We start from the raw sequence: 27,469 nt of genomic DNA, 5'->3' as shown, positions 1-27,469 counted from the left end.
CCATTTAAGGCCCAAACAAAGGTAGAATCAATTGTTTGAAAAAAAGGAACTAGTTAACATGTATGAAACGGTCATTTATTTATGTCAAGATAATAGATGTCTTGAGTTGTTGGTTAATTGGAAGAATTGCACAAAAAACATGTATAATATCCCACAGTTTTTTTGCTATAGCAACTTCCTGCAAACAAATACATAACTTTCTGTTGGCAAAGACAACTTTTTTTCAGATATGTTTTTCAAAACAGTATGTTTTATGCTGCTCAAAGCCTTCTTTTCTGCTTGTGAAAGGGACAATAAAAGTTAGGCGCAGACATTCACAGGTGGTCCAGTAGCCTTACTATATCTCAATAGAAGCTTTGAATGTTAGTATGTGTAAATGTGACGTCTTGTATGACAACTGTCAGAATGACTGCTATGGTAATTCTAGTAGTAAAGGAATTCTGGTAGTTTCAGTGTTAGGGAAAACTGTTATTAAACGGGTAACAGAATTGAAATCTTGAAATGGACTAAAACAGTTCAAAGCCTGGTTTCTATTTCTGTGTCGAGTGATCGAAGTGACCCACGGCGCATGTAATGCACGTTGCCGCCCATTTATACTTCTGTGCACTGTTTGCGTTGCTATCCAATAACACATCCGAAACGCTGGTTGGCAATAGGTTTTTGTGTTTCTCTGTCAAGTTTCTTCACTGGTGTTTTGTTTTTTTCTTAATGCTATCTTAATGTACAAGTAGCTCAAACGCACTTGTTTTGAGGTGGGAACTGGCGGACATGTTTAATCATAAGGTAAACTTAAAACAAATCTTTCCACCTGGAGCACCTTTATAGAACTCATCACTTGTAAGCGCTTGCTCCAACGAGTGTGCACCAAGTCCCACTCACACTCATCAGTGCAACCAAGTAGACAAATCACAGAGCTTGCGCTATGCAGTGTTGCGACGTGTAGTAAAATTTTCTGAGAGTTGTGCATTATTGGTGGCCACGGCGAGAACTATGCGACCCCGCAAGGGCTGCGCTGAAGCATTCGCGTGCTCTTGACACAGAAGTATAAATCAGCCTTAAGGCCAATCCACAGCTTATTAACTTGAAACAGTAGAATGGGTTGACTTGACTTGCAAATCTCTCAATCCCCCACGCTTTTTTTTTTGGTCATGAAAACACTTTTTTATGAGTTTTATTATATAATTTGTGCAAATTGGAATGCAAATTTGTAACTTTATTTGTGGTTCTTTCCCCTTTACTGATCTCGAAGTTAACCGAACTATCATGACTTATGAAGTTTCACTTGCACTTTATTTATAAAGCACTTTCCAACTACAACTATACACCAAAGAGCTGAAAAGCAAATTAAGATAAATAAAAAAAAAATAGATAATATAAATAAAAACAAAGCACAATATTATGTCAAAAACGTGTCCAACCACTTAAAGCACAACGGCAAAAAATAACTTTAACAGCCTTGGACCAGTAACAGAAAAGGCCTGGTCCCCTTTAATTTTCAAAACAGTTTGTGGATCCGCTAAGTAATCATTTATTACTTGGTGCTTGGTGTGGAGCAATAAGCTCTGACACATAAGAAGGAGCAATGCCCTGCACTGCTTTAATAACCTCGAACAAATGTTTGACGATTATCTGAAAGTCCACAGGTAGCCATCTCAGAGAAGCCGAAACAAGAGAAACAAGTTGACTTTTCTTAGCACGTACCAGCGTTTTATTTCAGAAGGGTCTTCACAAGTGCCCTCTGTGGACTCTCTCTTTATTGTAGCGGTACAGTATGTGATAGTTGTTGGGGCATTTCAGTTCCACATCAAAAGCACCCCGCAATATGCATTTTTTGTGTACTGCACTTCAGAGGATACAGTTCCTCCACAGTCTGCCAACTTTGGTGGCAGCCCCCATTATTCTCCATGGAGACAAACAGACGCTCAATTAGCAGAAGTCATAGAGAGTTGTTGGAAAGCATCACTTAATAAGGTGCTTGACTGGATTTAGCTCTGTGCTGCTTCGATAACCTGTTTTACTCGTATTCTTCACTGGAGAATAATAGGAAATTGTCTGTTTAATGAGTGTCTTATGGGTTGTTAACGGTCACATTGAATGCTCATCAAAGGACGTGATCGTGAATGTGTGCGAATATTAACCTACTGTCGAGCTGCAGCGATTAGAAATCTTAGTCTGAATGGAAACCATGACATGAATGGGCTTGAAGCTGCTTTATTGCAGGTGATGTCTGTTGTGAAATGACTTCAAAGACCTGCCAGAGTAAATGAATGCAATAAATGAAACCTATTCGTTGTGCATTCATGGTAGGTAGGAGAGAAATGTATGATGGTCTAACCCTGGTCTGACAACAGAGATATCAGTGAGACAGATGAAATGTGGTCTGATCTGTTTTACATGTAAAATTAGAGCAATTTGGACATTTGCTATAGTTTGACTGAGTAAAAAAAAATTCTGTTTTCACCTGGAGTTAAAATGCATTACGTCAATCTGATCACAAGTTTTGGACACTAAATAAATGTGTAAACCAACCAGGTTTGAATAGTTTTGAGCTTGTTCACCTCTGACCACTTCCAGTGGTAGCGGAAAACCGCATTCAACCAGATTAAATTCAAAGACTCAGTGCTCAGATTGTGTGCCAAAAGCCACAATAGCCACTCCTCTTGGCTACTGTGCTGATTCATTCTGTAGGGAAGTCCTGTTAAAGTGTGAATTTTAAATCTGCCATCTGAAATTAAGTTTTGTTTAAATGCAAGCTGAGAGAGTGTATTTACACAGGCACACTGCACTCAACATAGTTTTCAGCTAAGAAAATAAAAACAAGTCTCTTGTTCCCATATTGCTTTCTTTTGTCTTATTTTGTGTTCAAATAAAATACATATCCAACACATGTTTTTCACAGCGAGTGCCCTTCCAGCTGCAACCTATCACTGGGAAACACCCATACAGACTTATTTACATACATACACTACGGACAATTTAGCTTACCCAATTCACCTTTAGCACTTGTCTTTGGACTTGTGGGGGAAACCGGAGCACCCAGAGGAAACCCACGCGAATAGGGGCAGAACATACAAACTCCACACAGATTCGCCAACTGACCCAGCATTGAACCAGAGACCTTTTTGCTGTGAGGCAAACGTGCTACCCACTTCGCCACTGTGCTACATCAGCATTATTTTTTAAATAATATTTTGTAAAAAACTTGTTCAAGCCAAGTATATTTAGTATATTTAGTTTTAAGTAAAAACAACACCATGTAAAACTTGATATAGGGCTGCAAGATATTGGGTGAAAAAACTGACATTGTGATATTTTATTTTTCTGTGATGCATATTGCAATATTAGGAATATTTTCAGCAGATGTACTTAATAGTTCTGGAAATAATTGATCATTTTAGATTAACTGGGATGATTTTGCACTGCATAAAGTCTAATAAACCAATCACAAGCACTGAAAGATTGAGCAAAGATACAAATGAAATAAACAGCGTTTTTTTTATTTTTATGGGAATCTAGCAGTATTCATGTAAACAAACTGAACAATCGAATGTAAAATAACTCTGTATAGACTTCCTTGTTTATATATACATAAATATAATTAATCTTTCTTAAAGTTACAATCATTATTCACTGGGCCTGAATGCTTCAAAATGGTTTGGGATTCACAAACAAACAGGCCTTTAAACTGCAGAAAAAAAAGAAAAAAAAAGAAGAAAAAAAAATATATATAAAAATATTTCTGGTTCAAATTTTCCTGTGATGTAATGTGTATTTATGTAGCGCATTAATTGTGTATGTCTAATCACCCAAAGCGCTTCACATTTATGAGAGGGGGTTCTCTCCACACCACCACCAGTGCGCAGCATCCACTTTGATAATGCGATGGCAGCCACAAGACAACAGCATTAGGACATGTATCAGTCGTTTCTCTGCGCTGTGTTATTTTTAATTAAAGTAGTCTCCACACAAATCTGGTCATGCTGAGGTGATTTTATTTTGCCCTGTAAAACACACACAATCACTCTTTTAATATCAGTTGAGTCTCTCTTTTGCCTCTCCTCTGAACAGACAGCAGGAAAGAGGACGAGCTCAGAGTTTGCCAAAACATATACCTCTCTCACTACACAACAACAGCCGATGTGCACATGTGACTCCTAACCCTGTGAAAGTGTATCATGTCTTTCAAAATTAATAATATAGTGTAACAACATACCCTGCTACATACGCTCACTACACATCAGCTATGGGGTAGAGGAGAGACAGTGATAAAGCCTATTCGGGGGATGGAAGATTGGGAGGCCATGATGGGTAAGGGCCAATGTAGGGAATTTGTCCAGGACACTGGTTACATCCCTGCTTTTTACGAGAAGTGGCATGGGATTTAATGACTACAGAGAGTCAGGATCTCAATTTAACGTCTCACCTGAAAGATGGCACACACCGACAGTATAGTGTCCCTTTCACTTTACTGGGGCATTAGGACCCACACAGACCGCAGGCTGAACACCCAACAGCAACCTAGTTTTCCCATGTGGTCCCTCATCCAGGTATTGACCAGGCTTAGCTGCTTAGCTTCAGTGATTAAGCATTCTTGGGCTGCAGGGTGATATGGCTGTGGTTCAGATGTGGCGATGTCACAATTGTGATGTGCAGATTGCAAAATTGAGGCTGAAAAAATATTTTAGATTTTTTTTTCTAAGTTTTTCTAAGTTTTCCAGGTAAAATGTTAAAAAAGCCATTAAAAACAAACGTTATTATAAGGAAACCATATGTTTATAAATAGAAATATTAATAGTGTTGAAAAATATAGGTAATAAATAAGAGTTAATAAATAAACTTTTGTAAAAACTTTTATTCAGATGGATTGGACGGGTATTGGCCTGATTGGGTAGCTTTGCATGGACATAGGAAAATTAGGACCTGTTTAAAATGATTTAAGACCCACAACACAATATTTCAGTGAATTTCAGACTTTTTAAGACCTAAAATTAGGATTTTAAGAATTTAGGACCCCGTTGATACCCTGTTCTATGAGCTTCGATAAGCAAATAATCATAGATTGCTACCACTTCACCATCAAGTTTCATCAATCACTGCTTAGCTGGCAGGCTTTAGAGAACATGTCATATAATTTAATAACTAAACTGTGTATATTTGTTTGTGTGTTTTAGTTAACCCGAGTGAGTCCCAGAAGATGGCTGAACCTGCAGGAGTACCAAAGCAAGAAGCTGATGCAGGACAGCGGTGTGGCCGTTCAGCGGTTCTTTGTGGCTGACACTGCCTCCGAAGCCCTGGAAGCCGCCAAGAGACTCAGTAAGTGTCCTTCTCATTCCTAACAGCTTGCTATTAATTGAGTTAATGTAGTGCGTTTTTTCCCTCTAATGGATTTCAGTGTCAACAACGTGATTACATGAATAACACTACATTGATAACATGCTAATGAGGTGATGCTTATTTGTTAACTCAATTGGTACTCATATGCAGAGATCTAGCCTCCCACACAACAGGCTGGGGCATGAGGTCTAGAACTAGCCAATAACAGTGAAGAACACAAATTGCTTTGATGTAAAACTGATGCTTTTGCTTTGATTTTGGTGGACATGCCTTCAAGGGTCAACAGGACTGATGATCCTCTCTTACTTGTTCTGCTTCTTGTCTGTTTTACATGGTTTGTTGCTCCCTCATCGTTTTATTCATTTATGCTCAGTGTTATTTCCTCTGTTGCCTTTTTTTCTTTTTATTGCTAAATTTCTAAGCTTTTAGGAGACAAGCATTTTATGTGTAGCGTTTCTGGTAATGGCCTCAATGGTTATAATTTATTCTCGCAGTCCTAGCTAAATTAAATTAAATTCATCTTTGTTTCTATAGCGTTTTTACAATGTAGATTGTATCAAAGCAGCTTAACATTAATGAATATCAAGTTAATTGAAATTGCTTTAGTCCAGTTTTTACAGTTGAAGTTCAGTTCAGTTTAATTCAGTTCAGTATAATACAAATGTCACCGCTGAAAGAGCAAACACTGAAGAGCAAATCTAACAATGCGCAGCTCCACCAGTCCCAAACCAAGCTAGCAAATGGTGACCATGGAGAGGAAAAACCTTTACCAATTGACAAAAGTAAAGAATTTATTATTTTTTTTTAGAAAAACTAGGCCCATCTGGCCTCTTCTGGCCAAATGTCTCGACAGAGGTGCAGTCTAGTTACCAGAGGCTTGAGAATGCTGGATGTCCATCGTGAAGAAACCACAGGTCTGAATAGGTCACCCACAGGTGTTCAGGCGAGCTCATAGGCTCAGTGCAGAGACCCGCCTGCCAGTGCAAGATAAGAATATAAGAAGAAATATACTAACATAAGCATAAATCCATGAAGTAATGTTTGCTTAACCTCAGTTTGTTTTGTGTAGGGCTGGACTTTGACTTTAGATGTGCCTGTACCATGCTAGGAGAACAGTGTTTTCAAAATAACCTAGGCATTTTAACAAAATACACATTATGTTCCAAAAGTAGTGAATATAGTGAAAGATGTGACATGTGGCCAACTATGGTGACTCAGAATTTATGTTCCAAGTGCATGCACAGACCAAGAACACACCTGGAGCAGTGGACAGCCGTTGTTGGGGAGCCTTGTACTATAGATGTATACCCTAGCTATCGCATATGGACCATGAGCATACGTCAATACTGCCATTCAACCACAATCTTCAACAGTGAAGCCAATCTGAAGATGCTAGACTTTTGTGCTGCATACGGGTGTAATAACGAGCAAACAAAGAAAACAAAGCTTAAGGGCATAACATTTCATAGGTAAGATTTAGGTTTTTTAAAGTTTTTGTATGTTACAAACTTTTGTGCTCAACAAGTAGCATTATTTATGATAGCACAAACTCACACTAAATACTAGGCTTATGGTAGTTCTGTTGAACAAAACAAGCAAACAATGTAAATTAAATATGACAAGATGCTGTAGTGCTAGAAACTTGTACTTTTGTCGGCTCAAAAGGTTAGGCCATGGATGCTACACACAAAAAAGGAATTAGAATTAGAGAACAGCAATGCTTATAGTACAAAACACACAGTTCAGATCCTCAAACTGTTCAGTGCTGAAGTAGAAAGCAAATCCGAATTTGAATAATCAAATCAGAATCACACAGATAATAGCACACTGGTGCATCATCATAAAACAATCAAGATGGAGACAAGTGTAGTGAACAAATTACATGTACATGTTTCTGTACAGCATTAAAGGAATACTTCAGTTGAAAATTAAAAAAAATAAAAAATCTGTTAATTTACTAATCCAAGGGTCATCTTATTTGTAGGTTACCTTCTTTCTTCATTATAACATTAAAGAAGATTTTTAGCTGAATCTGTGGTCTCTCCACTAACGTGGTGCGATGACACAGCACACCATCCATAATAGATCTGCAATATCAAACCACATTTTTTTTACTGCCTGCACCGCTCTGAGCTTTGTGAATCTTAACATCTTTATCCTATGCCATAGTGTGTTGAATCTGTAGCTTTCCAAACTTGGTAAAAACATATTTTTTTAACATCTTCGTTTCAGCATAAAATGTCAAATATTCTCCTCAGCCCAGATGTTCAGGAGAGCCCTGGTATCTTCAGCTGACCAGAACTATCTGTTCTTTTCCTTGTGTGTACTCCATGTTTGTGCACAATTGGGCATTGGGTGAAATAGGCATTTTGCTGTAGACCCTCCTTACCAGACTTGGACAAACTCTTTCTTTGCATTCACCCCACTCCAAAGCTTTAGGCCCAATCCCAATTCTATTTTTGTACCCCTATAGCGCTTGCACACATCATCAGATGTCATCGAGATCTCTTGCTTCATATGAGATCAGACGATCATATGAGATCAGACGATCGCGTAGTTCCAGTTGTGCTATTGTTTGGTATTTATCTTCAGGAAATCACTGAAGGCATATATTATGTTATCATAGCGATCAAATGTGACAATAAGATTGTAACTATACTGTGCATTTAACACAGTGGCCATATTCATCAACGTAAACACACCAAAAAACAACATTTACATTATAGCAGACACTGTAAAAGCCCATTCTCAGCCACTAGACATTACTGACAGGGTATTTGAGTGTCATCGAGTGTCAGAATGTTGTGGGACTGCTGTACAGGAGTTATGATTATGGAGTATAGGTCGTGAAATTTAGTGGTTTTTATATTAGCTTTTTTTTTAAGCATGGCGGTAAAACATGAATGTGGTTGTAAATATATTAAACATGTTATTGTTTGTTGTAAAAATTCGTAATAATGACAAAAATACAAATTTGTGGATTGGTGTATTCTGGGAAATTTTTTCACCCCTTGGTTTTGAGGGTGGTCCTGATAAAACTTAATTTGAAGGGGTATTTACCTCTTCCCCTTATCACTACTCCTTTAAGCTAAAATTAATTGGGGTAAGGGGAAGAGCTAAGGGGTAGAATTGGGATTGGGCCTCAGTCTAAGTTATTTTGTGGCCCAAGAAAAATGGCAATGGTCCCAGAGGAAGCCCAGGCGAGGATTGATCAGGTCCAGGAACTTTCTGTGGAGACGCACCCAGATACCCACTTGCATGTTTACTTCAGACTCAACAGTGGAAAACTGATATTAAGGATGCAAATCAACTGTTAAATTGCCACTTATGAGCTCCAACAAAAGCTACAATGATGACACCTTCTGGTCTTGTGGACATAACAGCCTTGAGCATGACATTGTCAGTCTAAAAGACTGCAAGTTTAGCACTGGGCATTTGGTTGCCATGTGTTTTTATTCATTCTGCATATCATTATGACATGATTGTCAGGCTGTTTGGTTCTCACTGTGTGTGACTAAATTGTGTTGCTGAATTGAGTTCTGCCGCCCAAGTGCTGCTTCAGGCCAAATGTTGAGGGTGAGACAACAATGTCTTTTTTCCAACTCAATTTGGAACGTACCTCGAGATGGCATTTCCAGCCCAGCACATTGAGTGTTTTAGCCTGGTCCTCATGGGATGGGGCAGGGCCTGGGCCGGGGCGACATGTTCGAGGCATCCAAGCGAAACGTGAAGGATTTCTGTGACTGCGATAGTGCAGTGAGCTGTTCTCCCCAGTGCAGAAATGCCACCCCTCAGTTGGGCCCACTTACCCATGCGGCAATTCAGCTGACAGCTCAATTCCAGCTCTCTGATTTTACTGCAGCTCACTCGCATCTTTCTTTCTTTCTTTCTTTCTTTCTTTCTTTCTTTCTTTCTTTCTTTCTTTCTTTCTTTCTTTCTTTCTTTCTTTCTTTCTTTCTTTCTTTCTTTCTTTCTTTCTTTCTTTCTTTCTTTCTTTCTCTCTTTCTTTTTTTCTCTTTCTTTCTTTCTTTCTTTCTTTCTTTCTTTTTTCCTTGCTTCCTTTTGAAAGATACAGCTCTGTATATATGAAAATTATGTTTTTATGTGAGATTTGCTGTATCTGTTTTCAGCATTCTTTCTTTTTTTTGTAAAATCTTACATTAACATAATTAAAATTTATCAAATGTAAGTTGCTTCGGACAAAAGCATCTGCTAAATGGCTGTAGTTATAAATCGTTAAAATAATCTTATATGCTATAGTTAATATTATAGTTAAGTCTACGTGAACCAGACGTTGCTGCTGATTTTATTATTATTTTTTTTATTAATGAATTAAAATGAAAATTTAGTAGGGGAGGGCTTCATCTTTTACTCAGATTTTACTCAGACTGAGAGAGTAGTGCACGTCGGACAGTTTATTAAGGATGTACCGCTGGATCGTGTCTCACTATAGTTGTTAAATGTGATATTTAATTCATCTTGTCTCTATAACAACTCTTTGGTCTGTTGAATCCATCAGGTAACGTGTCAGAGTCAGTACACTGCTTCAATTTTTCACTTTCAGTATTTAATCATTTTAGTAAAAACCTTAGATACTGTTGGTTGGGCACCTTTTTTTCCGACAAAGTTTCTCGACGCCATAACAACGACACAGATCACTCTGCCTATTCATGCCAGAGTCCTGCAGAAAAAAGTGATTGACAGGTGCTAATTTGTGTGTGACATATCATTATGTATTTATGATTTGTTTATGGGTAAAACAAAGACCATGCGGGTCAGGTAGTTAAAACGGTAGGCTACAAAAAATAAGTCGTTATGAATTAATTCATTATTCATAAATAATTAATTTACCTCCACCTGTGGCGACGATCGTTCATCACGATGTTTCACATTAGACATCGTATGATGCCAAATTGGTCGACATCGGCCAACCCTAATAAGCAGAGTTTGCCCTGACCGTCAAACTGACAACATTAGAAAAGCACTGTCATTCCAGAGTGAAAGCAAATGACTAGTTTTTAATCAACAATTACCACAGTAGATTTTCTACCCAACTAGTTTTCTTAGTTCTCTGATAAACAAGTAAATAAGCTGGTAAAGGAAAATGAATGAATGAGTGAATGAGTGAATGAGTGAATGAATGAATGAATGAATGAATGGCATGTGCAGATTAATTGTAATGTTTAATTTTTTTGGCATCCATGTTAACCGATAAGAGCTTTTATACCGCATGTAGAAGCAGTGCATCAGTGCGACACCTAAGCAGCAGTGCATTGATAATAGCCAAAAACACATTGCATGACAGTAAAACGTAGCAATTTTACCCAAAAATGCATCAATAATATTCACTGATTTTTCTATAGTCAATCAAATTAACTTAAATGATTAAACAAATATTAGTTTGGGCCCGAACTACAAAGCCAAATTGAAAACAATTTTTGTATCAGTTTTGCTTAAGTTGCACACTAGTTTGATAATGTATAGATATCCTCATATTGTATAAATAGTTTTTATAACTAGGCCTACATCATGCTGACAATAAAAACAAAATGATATCACAGACGATTGTCTAAGTGCTCCTTAAAAGACATGAATGACACTTCTCATAGAGCATGAGAAGCACACAGTTCTTTATGATCTATATAATTTTTAAAACAATGACTTAAGGAAACAGCATGTGAGAAAGTTGCTGAGGGCCTTGGTGAAGATTATGAGTGAAAATAAAAAGTGTATTTAAATATAGATAGACATGTAACTAGATAGAATAGATAGAGAATGATTGGTCTGTGCAACAGCCGCTGATCCACTGCATGCTGCCGGTGTGAATGGCAGGTGACTTTATTAGTAAAATAACATTTGACTCTCATAATTGGATATTAAAGCACTGGATATTTTATTAAATTAGTGGTATACATTTTTTATTCATATTTATTTATACAGTGTACAGTGCCTAATGAGCTGCAAATGTAATCTCTCTACAGTGATAAATAATCTTGACTCGACTTCATTATTCATGAAATATATTGCTTGTCAGCCTTGAACGTCCTTCAATTTCATTGCATGGAAAAGAGCAGCTTGAACACTTTACTAAACATTTTCTTTTGTGCTCCACAGATAATTTAAGGCCATACTGTTAAAACTGATCAGACTTTCAAATTGTACACAAGCCATCCCTTAAAAATGAATATTTTTCTCTGTTAAAGAAAAGGATGTAAACATACTGTCATGTGTAAAAAAAAAAAAAAAAAAAAGAAGAGATAAAACGGCAAGTGACTGGGTGAAATTGAGAATGGAATGAAAAGTTTCTCCGTTCTGTTGACGCATTTGCTTTATTTGTTGACTGACTACAGGCCGTTGCGCTAATGATCCCACACCTGTCCCTAAAGTTGAGCCTGTGTTTGGCACAGAGGCAGGGGGACTGCCCATTTTAAACAACCCCCTGTGCCGTTAAGTAATCTGACTGTCAAAGAGGCAAGTGTGATGCTGCCTTCATCAGTCACCAACCGCCACTCGATTATGCAGCTCTGCTTGCTGCCAAAACATTAACACACACACACACACACACACATACAGAAGAACAATGAGAGAAGGAGTAAGATAAAGTGAGCGCGAAAGAAGGCGAAAAGATAGGGAGGGGAAGATAGAAAGTGGGGTCACGAAGCATAGCTAAAATATGCTACCGCTGACTTCTGATTGGACGATAAGGTGGGAACTTTTTACCACTGAACTGAGGCGATGCAATAAATCAAAGCAAGAACAGTTGCGTTGAAAGACTCTTTCAGACTATCTCCACTGCGCTCTTGTCCTATTTAAGAGGAAGAGATCTGCCCAAGATTGAAGGACTGGGGAATTGGAGAGGTTCTTCATTTTTGGATGGGAAACAATGGGGTTTTAACACCTGTAATCAAAAGTGAGTTTGCCTCCAAAAGAAGAAGGCCTTTTATAGTAAAAATAAATATGTGCGTTCCAGTATAACCCCTATTCTCAGAAAACTGTCTTCTGACATCAAAGGAAAATAGATGTTAATCATTACTCTCACTGCCTTTCCATCCTGGTACTTGCAAGCAGATATTCTTCAGCCAATAAGAAATCTGAGTCATTTTGGCCTGCTTTCTTTCCGTTGCAGCTCCTGTTGACAGATGCATCTGCTGGGTAAATGTTGATGGATTTGTTCACTAGAATGTTCCAGAATTTTTTTTTCCATTGTATGCTGAATTCAGACCCACCAGGACTGATTTAACTCCTTCCTAGTTGAACACATATTTTATGCTTAAATTATTGTTACTCTCTTTATGGCAAATGGAACCTAATTGGATTCAATACTATTTATTTAATACATGTTATGAAACAAACAACAGAATCATGCACGGTTTAGAAACCAGACAACTTGTTGTTCACACTCCTATGTTCAAGTGACAAACAAGACTAAATTATGACTATAGTCTATTATATTATTTGTTTATATTTATAGTCAGTTTACCAGTGGTTCCCAAAGTGGGGGTCACGGGACAATGACAGGGGATTGCTTGGTAATTTCCAAAAGTCAAATAAGTTTTATTAAACTTTTAGAAATGCCATATTTTATTCATAACCCGCAGAAGATAAAAATAGTAGTTAATAGTTTGATAAAAAAGCAACAACATGAAAATAAAAAGCCATCAGTCATTAAATAGGATTTTGGAGAATTTAATAGGATTGTGTGTTTACATTAAATTAACAACACAGCAATAACATCAGATGCAGCAGATTGATTTTATAGCACCAGGTTAAACTTCGATACCTTTATAGCAATCAAATACATTAAAAATGAATACAGGCCTCAACTGAACAGTGAGGATGATTTCTGAGTGGTGGTCTCCTAAATAAACCAAGATGTGAGGTTAATGTTAAAATAAACAAATTAATAAATATTATAAAAATGACTTTGTGTCATCAATTTACTTGTGCTTATATACAGTAGGCCTATTGTTGTGTGCCCAACATTTGTATATTTATAACCACCTCTGAGGAATGTGGGGGTCACCAGTCACTGGCATTGCTACTTTGTCAGTCACGGGCTGAAAAGTTTGGTAAACCCTGGTTTATATATAGTCTAAATATATTATACATCTGGCTATATACGATAAAAATGTATTAATTTATGATTGGTATTTTTTATTTTTTGTAATTTTACATGCTTCACACATTTTACAACAAAATATAAACATAAGCATATTATTGTTAAAATTATTTAACATTTAAATAAAAAAATAGAGACATTATTATAATTATTTTCATATTTTTGTACTTTTTATAATTATTCATTATTTAATCATTTTAAATTTTTATTTAATAATTATTCATTATTTTGTTGTTATAATTATCATCTTTTTAATAATATTTATTGTAATACTCATTTATTACTACTACTACTAAACTATAATAATACAAATTATTATTATTATTATTATTATTATTATTATTATTATTATTATTATTATTATTATTATTATTATTATTATTATGCACACTTATTTATTGTGCTTTCTCAAACAATAATGATGGTGTTAGCAACACCAATATCATGGGTTGATGCACATGTATTCAGTGCACGTAAATTCAAATAAAATCATCTGCCAAATGAATATATGCAAATGTATATACCCTCAGGTGGAAGTAAAGAACTTGACACAACCTCATAATAATACAAATTATTTAGTTATTTTTTATGTCAGTTAAGCTGTCATTAACCATGAAATTGCAGGTCAATATGACAACAATTGATTTCATAGTTGTAATAAAATATTCCACAATACCTCAGAGTGTCAAAACTGTGCAGGCATGCTCACGACTCTAAATGTCCAACGGATTCTTTCCATGCTTGCTTATTAATTCTGAAATTAAAGGCTTCTTGAAACAGAGCGAGTTAGACTGACAGTTAACAGGAGAGGGATGTATTAATACATCTCGGAGAGGTATGAATATTCAAAGTAAACAGCAATGGTTTATGCATGGCAGTCAAATCTCATGTGTCCTTATTAGAGAGGCAGTGACTTTCATATGTCAACCTACAGCAATATGCTGAATTATCCTGACATTCTACAACCCTGTGAAGAGGAGCTAAAGTATATGGAGCACTTTTACGTATATAGTTTGACTCGAATAGTTAAGCCAACTTTGAAAAAAGATTTTGATAGCAGCCTTTTGGGAAATATTGAAGGAGATAATAAAGTATTTCACTGGGGTGAGAGCAAGAGTCTTTACCTGCAGCCGATTATATTTTCTCAACTGCTTTTTACATCATCTGGACTTGATATCAATCAGTTGCTTTTGATCTTAACTGAGAATAATTGATATGGCTTCTTTTTTTAAGCTCATGGATGTCGTGTCCATGCCAGATTTTTTATCATACACTTTTGCATACAATCAAGAGGTTTTGAAATGTTCATTGGGAATATTTTGTATTTTTATTAAACTGGTGCCTGACCATTAATTTTAATACTTTCTACACTGCCTGAACCAATAGTTAAAAACACCCACAAAGCATTGTCTGATGACAATAAGAATATAGATGAGGCTTTAATTGACCGAAAAGGATTTGCAACCAAGTATTAAAAAGTGAAAGTTTAATTTAAGATTATTATTTTGTCCAATTATTTTTGGACCCTTTACAAGTGGGAGCCACATATACAAACATTCACCTGATATGGATGTAAATACCCTCAAATTAAAGCTGACAGTCTGCTGTTAAAGCACATTTTGTTTCTTACTGTAGGGGTTGGGTTGGAGAACTGGCACCACAGCAAAGGAATAAACAAAACCAAAAAAAAAAAAACCACACAAAATCTCGAACCCAAAACTCTAAGCTTACTAGCAAAATCAACTTGTGAAAAATAATATGACAAAGTATGCTACCTAATAAGCAAAATACAAAGGTGGTGCACACCCCTTTTTTACCTAGTGCAACTTAACAGCACAGTACTTATCAGCTATTGCTAGAATGTATGTCTCGCGACCTGCTTGCCTGTAAACATTTTTTGTAAATTACGCAGTATTTAAGTGTAATATGAACAGTTTTTTACTGTAGGAGAGTTATACAGAATGTTACTGTATTTTAAAGTTGCATTGTGACAATAATTGTATATTTTACTGTAAAGATTTACTGCACTGTAAATACATTTAAATAATGCAAATACATGTAGAGCAAGAAAAATAGTGCTGTAAATGAAAATACAGTATTATTGCTGTAATCCATATACCGTAAATTTATGGTAAATTGCCAGTAACTTTTTTATTAATATTGAACTAATCATTATAAATTACTACCAATAATATATCAAAAAGCTAGTAATCACCATTGGTAAGTTTTTAACAGTGCAGCACTGACAGCATGTGGACAAACTAAATAAAACGATTCAAAGCACACGTGTGAGCTGCTCGTACATCAAAACATGTTTAAGACATTATAATTATATGACTAACAGGCTACTAATTTAAAAGGTAGCCTTATTTATTTCTTCATGTAAAGAAGCAGATATCCAATCATCTGCTTTCTGCATGTCAGATTTTAGTTGATAGCTTGTTAATTTAATCTGTGTTCTGATTGATACCAAGTACATACCGGTTGTAAAATTTCAGCATTTACTCATAAATGTATAGTTTTACTAGCATTTCACGTTACTATCAATAATATATCAATAATTCAGAAAAAAACTTTAGTTGTGTCCATTTCTTTAGTGTAATATCAGCTCTGGCTTTTCAAGGGTCTGAAATCATCACCGCTTTCACACGTTTCTCCTCCAGGCTGTTCGTCAGTGGCATCTCACCATATGTCTCTCCGCTGACCCACAACTCACTGCACACGCGCACCATCTGCCGAGTCTTCCCTCACTCTGAAATCCTCCATGCACACAGCTTCTGATAACTAGAAACTGACTAATAACCCATAATGCTGTAGATCTCCTCATTCATGCTATATAATAACCATTCATGTGTGTTCTTGAACACGGGGTATATGGGGACAGTTTGTGTGTACTCATAAACCAAATGGTCTAAAAATGTACTAAATCAATCTTTAAAGTTTAGTTAGGTTGTTATGTTTAGGGCTGGGGAATAAAGTGTGAACTATATAAAGTCTAAAAATAAGTACATCTTTGGAGAGTCCTCATAAACATGTGCAAATATCTATTTGTATAATAAGTATTCACCACACTGACAAACAAAAAAAAAATAGTAATGGACCAACATCAAATGTTTATTTTTATACCAAATACCTTAAAATACCTTCATGAATATAAATTAAATAATAGATTATTTAAATGTTATTCGACGTGGGTCAAAACATAGACATCCCCTTTTGTTATTCACATCAAATTCAATTAACAAAAGTTACTGTATTCAAATAGAAATTATATAAAAGTGAACCACCAGATTTACAGGCAAATATTGCACAGGAATATTTGTAGGAGGTGGGACAGTGGCTCAGTGGTTAGCACTTGCCACACAGCAAGAAGGCTGCTGGTTCAAGTCCCGGCAAGGTCAGTTGGCATTTCTGTGTTGAACTTGTACTGTATGTTCTTCCTATGTTGGCGTGGGTTTCCCCTGGGTGCTCTGGTTTCCCCCACAGTCCAAAGACAGACTATATTGTGTCAATAATGGGTTGCGGCTGAAAGGGCATCCACTGTGTAAAACATATGCTGTAATAGTTGGGCGGTTAATACCGCTGTGGCAACCTCTGAAAATAGACACTAAACCTAAGGAAAATTAATGAATGAATCAATGAATGATTATTTGTAGGAACAGAAAAAAATACATGGGTCAAAATGATTCCTTTTTTACAAAACAAATCATTAAAATATTAATTAAAGATCATGTTCAATAAAAACATTCAGTACATTTTATACTATCAAAATATCAAAAAGTTATTTTTGATTAGTAATATGCATTGCTAAGAACTTCATTCAGACAACTTTAACGTCTCAATATTTATATTTTATTTAACTCTCAGATTGCAAATTTTCAAATTTGTTTATTGGCAAGCTATTTTAAGTAACTATACATTTATTTAAAACCTAATTTAGTCAGCAGTCAGATGATATATAAATATCAGTTTTCTAAAGTTTTGTTTTTATTATTATTATAATTTTTTATATAATCCAGTGTCACATATGGAAGGAAATAGTGTTCAGCTATCATTTAGTGTCACATGCAGTATTTTTTTCTAAAAATGAAACTGACTAGTGCTCTATATAAAGTAAAATACCCAAATCTGATTTTTTAATTGCATGCTTTTACAATGTTCTAAAAATCACCAACACCGATTAGGGATGTAACGATTCACTGCGAGTCGGTTGAAAGTCGATTGAAATATGTGATGATTCAAATCGATACAAATGTTAAATGAATCACGATACATGTTTTGAACAGATGGGGTGCTGTTTATAGGCACAAACTCGCTTTACCTGCACATCAGCGGTGAGCAAGAGCTGAGGCGGCAGACTACTACAAACTGTGTGCAAATACTGCAAAAAGACATTTACTTACACTAACAGAACAACAAATATGATGCAGCACTGTGAAAAACTACTGTCACAGATGTCTATTAATAGGCCAAACCATGCTGATTGCAGGATTAATAGCTCCGCTTGCTCTGACGAGTGCTAACGTTACGGAGATCACACAGTGCATCAGTGTTTTCATAGCGAAAGTTTGACGATGTTTTTCGGATTGAAAGAGAAAGCTATGCTGTTACCAGGTATTAGATTGTTCCTTTTTTACACTCTCTTCTAAAATTTTGTATTGTGAATAATATCAAATTGTGAGGAGTACATCCCTAACACTAATTATAGTCATAGTATTTGCAGCCATTCGGTAGATATCTGTAACGTGGGGAGTGAAAAAGACAACTTGGTTAGGATCCACTTGTAGGTTTATTGGGGTAGTTAGGCAAGCAATGGTCAATACGGGTGCAAACAGGTGTATAAAGGCAATCAGGAACGTAGTCAAAATAACAGGTGAGAGGTCAGAAGGCAGGTGGCAGACTGAGACAAAAGGCAACAAAGGCTAAGGTCAAAACACAGGAAAAAAAGACAAGGATAACGCGTTGTAATGTCACTACAGTTACTAAAAATGCTCGGCATTGGAAGTGAGTGTGTGTGCTGCTTAAATAGTGTGTACAATCAGTCTTTGACAATCCTCAGGTGGTGCGAGTGTAATCAGTCAAAATGAGGAAGCATGTGTGTGTGTAAGCGAAGTGCATGTATGAAAATGTAGTCCAACAATGGCGGATTTGTAGTCCATTAGTGTTTGTGTGTAGTACATTAGTGTGTGTGAGATCCAGCGATCTATGAAGTACAATTGCTGGTAATCATGACAATATCATTGCAAATCTGTTCATTTGAACAACTAATAGCCACAAAACTACAACAAATCAAATCAATGTTCACATAAACTGACTATAATAATAGTAATGTTAAAAAGGTGTAGGTAATAATGGTGTCTTTGTCAATACGAACTCTGTTGAATTACAGCTGTTCATCCCTTTTCCACTTACTCAAGTTTTATTATTTATATTTTTTTGACATTTTATTTGACATGAGTTTTTATGTGACCATGTTGTAAATGCAATTGACTGGTCAGGCCTCTTGAAAATGTACTTATTCATCATGATAACTTTTTTCTTTGGTCTTTATTTTGTATGATAGCTATTTTATTCCAATTATTCTCATTCTTTCATGCACTTTGATAGTCTGTCTATGTTGCAGAGCTATTGGTCAGCTGGTCTTGTTGCTTTCTCTGATCTGAGATAAAAGAAATGCTTATTTTTTATCCCATGCATGTTACCTGTGCCATTAGAGCAACATTTTCACCCTTTTGCACAACTTTTTTAAGAAAATAAACATATTAACTTAAAAAAAAATACAGTACTGTACCACTTAAAGCCTAATGAAATTGTGACTCAGAAAGCGTCATATTTATGGATCATAAAGAGTCATAATTGGAGAAATGATTTGTGCAGTGGTTGTTAGAAATGCCTTTGGAATGATTGTACAAATACACACAAAGGGAAAACAAGCTGCATTTGAGAGAGCTCACAAATCAAAATGTAATTTAGTTTTGTTGACGGCTCGGGCTGCGTTGATATTACACATGGCACATTATCATACCTCACGCCTCCAGACCTCACAGTGCTGCCAGCCTTCAACAAGCAGAAGGTGCGGCGCCATCATTTTGGCGATGTGGGCTTTAAATGGCATGTTTTATTAGAGGTTTTCCATGGTCCATTGAGCACCAAATTTAGAAGAAGAAATAAGGTTTTGTTCCCCTAGCTTTTATTATGTAGGTTTCAAATTCTTGCAGTTTTCTGGATGCTGTGATATCGGGTGCTTTTTTATCAGGTATTTGGAAATTGCTTTTAATTTGCTTTTAAAATTTTTAATTTTAATTTGCTTTTAATTTGGAAATTGCTTTTATTATTATAGTTTAGTAGTGCTTATCATAAGGTAATGTAGCTACTGTAAGTGTTTACTACTTTTACTAATAATAAAAAAACGACAGTGCAAATTACTTATCAGCACGTTTTTACGCAGCGGATGCCCTTTCAGCCGCAACCCATCTCTGTGAATTTTTTTATTTTTAATTAATTAATTTATTTATTTTACTGATATATATTTTACTTAATATCAATGTTCCTCTAAGACAAATCATTTTACTTGAAAACATCAAATTCTCCAAAACTTTTTTTCCAAGCTTACGAATTACATTGCATATTTGAAATCACCTATAAAATTAAACAACAGCTGTCTCATAAGTTTAGATTCTAAATGTTTGAATCAAACAAAATCTTCATTTTTTTTCCAGGTTTCCCAAACTAATACACATAATCATCATGTTAGTAATACACAACTAGGTCTTGTTTCATAGGCGTTTGTTTCATACAGATTACAAAACCAAAAAAACTTTTTGTTTTCAAGTGTAGTTCATTCATTTAAAAGCAGATATTTCAAGCTTTATGTGGATATATTTTTATGTCTGTGAAGCAAGAATTTATAAATATATATATATATATATATATATATATATATATATATATATATATATATATATATATATATATATATATATATATATATAATAAGTGTGTGTGTGTGTGTGTGTGTGTGTGTGTGTGTGTGTGTGTGTGTGTGTGTGTGTGTGTGTGTGTGTGTATATAAGTGACGGGTTGTAAAGCTGCTGCCTTTTTCTTAAAAAAGATACAGTGGAAGAAAAGGACTAAACATTGAAACTGTAAAGCCTAATTTAACCCAATGTGTGTAGTTGTGGACGTATAGCAGGAGCAAATACAAGTGCCAGATGTGTGTCTAATATAAAACAGTATATTTAATCTATTTTTCTTTTTTCCCCCTTTTCAATACCAATCATTTGATGCACTTTGCTCCACTCTCTGTATTATGCTGGCTAATCTGTCTGGTTTTCAACTAGGTCCGCTAAATGACGTCATGGGGGCGGGTACTTTCATTTTCGTTGCTACTTGCCCTCACCTCTGCTCATGTTCAAACTAAAAGATTGGCGTGGTTTTTCAAATGGCAGGTTTTGAAGTCCTTCATACATGTTGAGATCGAGTTTATCGACTTGATGAGGGAATGTAGCGCTCTGTGGGCCGGCTGAAATATGAACTGCTTTGTGAATCGTTGCTGGGCGGCGCCGGTGTGTGTAGAAAACCGTTTAGAATTCTAAAATCCATGGTGCTGCGTGGTGCTGCGCGGCACGCCGCCGAGAGGCGCTTCTGGTGTGCTTCCTGCTTCATACAGAGCATGAATCAAAGCGCATTGGTACCATTAATGTATTAAATATATATTTATTAATACATTTCTCAATTTGATTCAAAATTAAATCGTCTTAAAACTTAAATTCGAATTAATCGAAAAAATCCGAAAAATCGCCCAGCCCTATATATATATATATATATATATATATATATATATATATATATATATATATATATATATATATATATATATATATATATATATATATATATATATATATATATATATATATATATATATATATGCATATGTATGTATATGTATGTATATGTATATGTTTATGTATATGTATGTATAAGTATATGTTTATGTATGTATATCAATATCAATGAATCAATGTACAACAATAAACAAATGTGTATCATTTAAGATTAGCCAATTAAATTCCGACACAGTATTGAATGTGAAAACATTAACACATTTAGCTGCTTTTATTTCAGGAGTCCTTGGCATCAAAAAAAAAAAAAAAAAGAAGAAGAAGAAGAAGAAGAAGAAGAAGAAGAAGAAAAAAAAAAAACCTTTGCCAGTTATCCAGCAACCAAATAGTTGATTAGTGAGCTTCAATATGCAGTTTTTCTTTAGTAGTTTTTTTAAACAGCTGTGTTTTAATTAGCATCCTGTGCTTTAGCTGTTTGCTAGTTTCCACAGTAATTAAATATCTTAATTAGCATGCTAATTAAAGCACTGCCACCTGAAATATCTAAATAAGGAAAAAATTTCAAAACGTTACTTATAGTCAGCTGTTGGATTGCGATTAATCTCCATCTTGACCTGTCTTTACTTTCTAGTGTTTTAAATTGTCCAAAGTGTCTAGTATAGTATTAAAGAGAAAGAGAGTGAGAGAGATAGATTTAGTAACTTTACACCACATTCGCTTTCCATCAGTTTAATAAATTCCTGCAGTATACAAATATGAATTTCGTTATTATGTTTTTGAAGCGTTGTGTAAAAATGCTGTTGTAATGCTTTTGAAATTATTTTCTCAATTTTTGAATGAAAAATCTGCAAATGTTTTAAACAATGCTAATAACAAGAATCACAGTTAACAACAGTTTAATGATCCTGAAATTAAGGAAAAAGCTGAAGACGAAGGGAAAAAAATGTCTAGTCATCTGTTGGACTATGTCCATCCAGTTGATTAATCTCCACCTTGACCAATCTTTACCCTCTAGCATTTCGCATTAACCTTAGTGTCAATTACATAGTGTCTGAATTATTTGATTTCATTTAGAGTATGTGAGAAAGGACTTCTTGAACATTATTATTATTGAATTATGGTCACTTGTTATCAATTTAATGCAACCTTGTTGACCTAAAATATGAATCACATAAATTCCCTTTTTACTTAATTTACAAGTTTTTATTCATTAAATATTCATCAAATAAATATGCAACTGTTTTCAACAATGATGGTAGCAATGATACATATTTCTTAAGTTGTAAAGCAGTTTGATTTTGCTAAAAGTTTATCTTTGCCAACACAAAACTGAATTACATGAGAATAAAAGTCTAGTCAACTCTCTCCATTACTTTCCATCTTTGCCCATCTCTACTCCCCAGCATTCTGAATTACCCCACTGTCTATTTTAGTGCATCTGAATAATCGTATTTTGCTTTGACTGAGCGCTCATCATCCGCCCAGTTGCTTGCCAACCTCTCCTGCTACACGAGGTGGTTGAATGTGAGCAGCAGCTGAAGGGAGATCGGGGACAGAGTGGCGATGTTGATTGACGTGGACATGGATGTTGACAGCTTGTATAGTGTTCAGGAGAGTAGAATAAAGCAGCGAGTCAGCCGGAGGTCAGATCCCACACCCGTATTTACACACTCAGCTTCTGAAACGATGCTGGCCTTCTCTTTCTCTCTCGTTTTCTCCTCTGTTTGATATTGGGCTGGGACAATGAATCAGAAAGGGTAATGAAAGCCTCTCGGCTTCCCCGAGGAAACTTTTCTCACTTAATTACTTCAGCCTCCTCTGGTGAGCTTGAAATATGCTTTTTGGGAGCCGGCGCAATCTCACTCGGATTAATCCCTCGCAAAATTGATGTTTACCATGCAAGCAAACCAAGTATAACCAATCTGTATCTTGTTAGCGCTTGTGAAACGGACAGTTGATCATCTGTAGAATTAACTGGAAACATTAAACTCGAGGCAAAGATTTTTGTCAACAAAGTTTCAGGGCTTAAATGAGTTTTGTAGCATATGAACGGCTAATTAGGCATCCGTTTCGATTGCCCAGACATGAAAAATCACCTAAGCTTTTTAGGTAACTACTTTGGAAATAACATTTCACTCAACTAAAGTTATATGAGTGAATATGAGCGCCGGTGAAGTTGCTGACATTTTGACTAGTCAGCAGTATCATTCTATGAAGCTATACTGCTGGGTAAGTTCCCAGAATGCATCAGGACTGACAGGATTTCAGCACACAATGCTGTCATACTGTAAAAATGGATGGTGTGTGGAATGGTCTTACTATCATTACCTACTGAGAACCTTAGGAAAACAGACGTTATTTTGCTAGATCGTTATTTGCGGGATTGTCGTTTCAGAATGTCTGTGAACTTAAATACGTCGGCATTTGCATGCTGCACAACCAGCGTGTTTCCATTCAGTGTGTCTGATGTGGGTGGGTGAGATTTGAGGTAAGGTTAATGTGCCACACTCAAGGGCACTGTGAACAGATTCGGCGTTTCCTGCAACAGCAGAATGTTCTCGCTGCCAGATGTTGGTGAGGACAGGCGGAGAATAGAGGACCAGACAGCTGTAGGATGAGAGAAAATTATGAAAATGTATATTAAAAAAAAGCCTACTCAGGATGGAACGCTAAAAATAAATGTATTTTTTCCAGGGTACGTGTGAGATGGAGATCATTTGTGAAAGCAGATTTGACATTCTGTACTTGTTTGATTCTTGGACAGGCTGAATAGATGTGATTGGGTTTTATGGAAACAAGGATTCGAAGTACTGTTCCAGCTGATGGTAACATGTGAGAACTATTTGGAGATGTCTGATGGAGATTTCTTATTACTTTTGCAGAAGTCCTCATTGCAGTGCATGGATATTATTAAATGAGCAAACCCCTGTAATGTAGCTTATGATCAAGCAAAGGTCAGGCTAGTCTTTTTACTTTTTCTGTTAACGAAAGCATTGGTCACTGCAGGGCCTTCAGTCCAAATTCTTTTAAACGTCATGACACATTGTCCTGTCTTCTCATGCATTTGTCTTCTGTAGATAGCCTGCCTTTTTATGGGACCTGAAAGAGCTTGTTGAGTCAAGTCGCGTTATACTTTATTGTCCTTTTTAGGAAATATGTATTTGACTCATACAGCACATTTTTTTCTTAGAGCCAAGATGTACAAAATGAAGACAACATGTAACATTTACCAACAACAATAAGATATAAAAGACCTTCAAGGTCATTTAAAATGCTAATGGAGACTGGTATAAATGAATTCTTGTAATGATTCACACAAACAAACTTTGTAAATGTTTTCACTGATAGAAGTACTTTATACATTTAAAATAAAATATTATTTGGATCATTTGCCGCTACATGTGCATATCTAAAAACCAACAACTCATAGGTTGACTAAAGTGATGTACACTCCTTCATGGTATATAGATTCAACAAAGGACTAAACAATATTCCTCAGAGATTTTGATCCATATTCACATTATAGTATCACGCAGTTGCTGCAGATTTGTTGGCTGCACATCCATGTGGAATCTCCTATTCCACCACATCCCAAAGGTGCTCTATTGGATTAAGTTCTGCTGAGTGTGGAGGCCATTTGAGTACAGTGAACTCATTGTCATGTTCAAAACATGTAAACCCTAGAGATGGCTGTACATAAAAATCCCAGTACATCAGCAGTTTCTGAAATACTCAGACCAGCCCATCTTGCACCAACAACCATGCCATGCTCAAAGTAACCTATAAGCCTTTCTTTCACATTTTGATGCTCAGTTGAACTGCAGTAGGTCATCTTGACCACGTCTACATTCCAAATGCTTTGAGTTGCTGCCATGTGATTGGCTGATTCAAAATTTGCATTAGCAAGCAGTTGGACAGGTGTGCCTAATAAAGTGGCTGATGAGTGTATATTCACTTACACCAATCACTTGTGACGATGTACAGATGGCATATTCTAGAAAAAAACTGATTTGGATTTTACCAAGTTTTTTTTGAAAAGGTCTGAAAGGCCATCCTTTTGGTGTCAGGGGTTTGTCATATTAGAAAAACTTTCTGGCTTGCAAATTTGTTAAAAACTGAAAAGTTTAGCTGCCGATAAATAATGTTTGTCAGGTTAAATAAGGCATTTACCACCAAGTACCAGATTAAAGGAAACGCTCAAATTAAGATTGAAGAAATAGTTCCCAAAAATGAAAATTCCAATCACCGTTCTCTGTGTATTTGACTTTATCTTATTTCAGAAGAACATATTTAAAATTTTATTCCGGCTCTTCCATGCTGTATAATGAGTTGGGCAGCTTTCAAAAGCATATACATCTGTTAAAAAAAAAAAAAATAATACAAAAAAAGATTAATGCATTTGTTATGAAGATATTTCAGATATTTTAAATTATAAGCACAAATCATTTCCGGTGGCTGCTGAATGTGCATTTTCAACAACTTCTTGGCTGATCTTTGACTCAACAAATAACACATGACTTAAGACACATTTGTAGTGAAGCTCTGGGAATATGCGCATCTTGTGGGAACCACTTCCTAAACTGTTTACCGCAGAAGATGACAACAAACAAGAAAACTAGTTTAACCAGTGTTACATTATACATTATATCAATATTACAATTCCACATTGCCAGTCTATTTTCTAAAGATCTTGGGGATGACTTGAGGGTATATTATGAGGTTATTCACATGTTTTGTAACCTGTTCTTTTAGCACAAAAAAGAAAATAAAAAAATAAAAAAAAATAGAGGAAGCTGAAATTCCTCTCAATTCCAAATATCTCATCAAACTGAACTAGAAAATAAATGGATCTAATCTTTTTTTTTTCTCCCCTCTCTTTAATTTAATTACGCAGCTTTTCCCCTGCATAGCTGGTGCTGTGTTTTTTAATTCTCACCAAGCCATCCAAAAACATTACGTATGCCAAGTATTATAACAACAGAACCACAGCCTAAAACCTTAAACATTATTTAATCCTGTTTTCCCAGTACCAGTATCTCCTCCAGGAAACAACACTTTAATATACTATATTTTAAAACCACATTTAAATTCTTGCGTAATTGATATTTTAGCAGCAGCAAAAGACCACAAAAATAGAGAAGATAAGAATTTAGAGTCTTATTACATTTGCTTTGCGCACACTTTTTGTATGCATCTTCCATTTATTTTTAGGCAATAACAAAGTAAAGATCCACTTAGATATGACGACAACAAAAGAAGATGTACATTAAGACACACTGTCTCTGAAATGTGATGAAATAATATAGTTTGATAAGCCTCAAGAAACTTGCTGTGACCTGCTCGCCCTGTTATCAAGCTGTTTCCAAAGTTTTTTTTTTTTGGTGATGAAATCAGGTCGGTTCTTTAACTTTGCTGCAGATGGCGAGATCATTATGAAGGATTGCGATGAGGAGCAGGTGGATGAGTTTAACAAGAGCTACCACCGCCAGTGAAGTGGTGACAGCTGAAGTTGAAATAACACGCATGAAGCTCAAGACAGAAGAAGTGGCCCTTTCTTATCAACCTCTGCTCAGACGGGCATCATTAGACAGGAGCTGGAGCCGCTCGCAGCAGACGGTGATGTCTAGAGGTGGAAAACACTGTGGCACGACACCTCACATGGGTCAATCTTTCCTGTCGGAGTAGGGCTCTGTTTGTCATCCCACAACAAATGAGCTCAATTTAGGACATAGGGGTGTTTATGCAGTGGTATTTGTATGTTTAAACAATAATGCAGTAAAAACTCAGCAAACTGTTTTTTTTTTTTTAAACTGTCATTACTAAAAAGTAATAAACTGTATAAAGTAATGAGACAGGGGATGAGTTGCAAATATGTTACAGATTTACAGTCAGGTCCATAAATATTGTTACATCGACACAATTCTAAAATTTAAGCTTTATACACCAACACATGAAATGAAATGAAACAAGCAAGATGTACTTTAAAGGCAGACTGTCAGCTAGAGATCTGCGCGGAACAAAATTTTGAATCCCGCCTCTGCCCGCCAGGTTTTAGCCCGAACCCGACTGCTCCCGCTTATATTAAGAATTTGTTATCTCGCTTCCCGACCCGCCTCGTTTTCTGCCCGCCGCACCCGATCCCGCTAAAGAGCGGGGGAGAACAAAATCGAAA

General features: G+C 35.9%; 1 protein-coding gene across 4 annotated transcripts in view; it reads left to right on the top strand.

Moving 5' to 3' along the window:
• The window catches only part of suclg2 (succinate-CoA ligase GDP-forming subunit beta), a 253,960-nt gene that overhangs the window by 60,920 nt on the left and 165,571 nt on the right, over window positions 1-27,469 (top strand). For 3 of the 4 annotated variants that reach the window (NM_001386309.2, XM_087271810.1, XM_087271812.1), the window contains 1 exon segment: window positions 5,172-5,313. In NM_001386309.2, the coding sequence (NP_001373238.1) occupies window positions 5,172-5,313 (142 nt within the window). 4 annotated transcript variants of the gene reach the window in all.

The sequence above is a fragment of the Danio rerio genome, chromosome 11 (assembly GCF_052040795.2).
Source record: "Danio rerio strain M-AB ecotype USA chromosome 11, GRCz13ab, whole genome shotgun sequence".
In the NCBI taxonomy this organism is placed as follows: Eukaryota; Metazoa; Chordata; class Actinopteri; order Cypriniformes; family Danionidae; genus Danio; species Danio rerio.
This window is presented reverse-complemented; position numbering and strand designations above follow the sequence as displayed.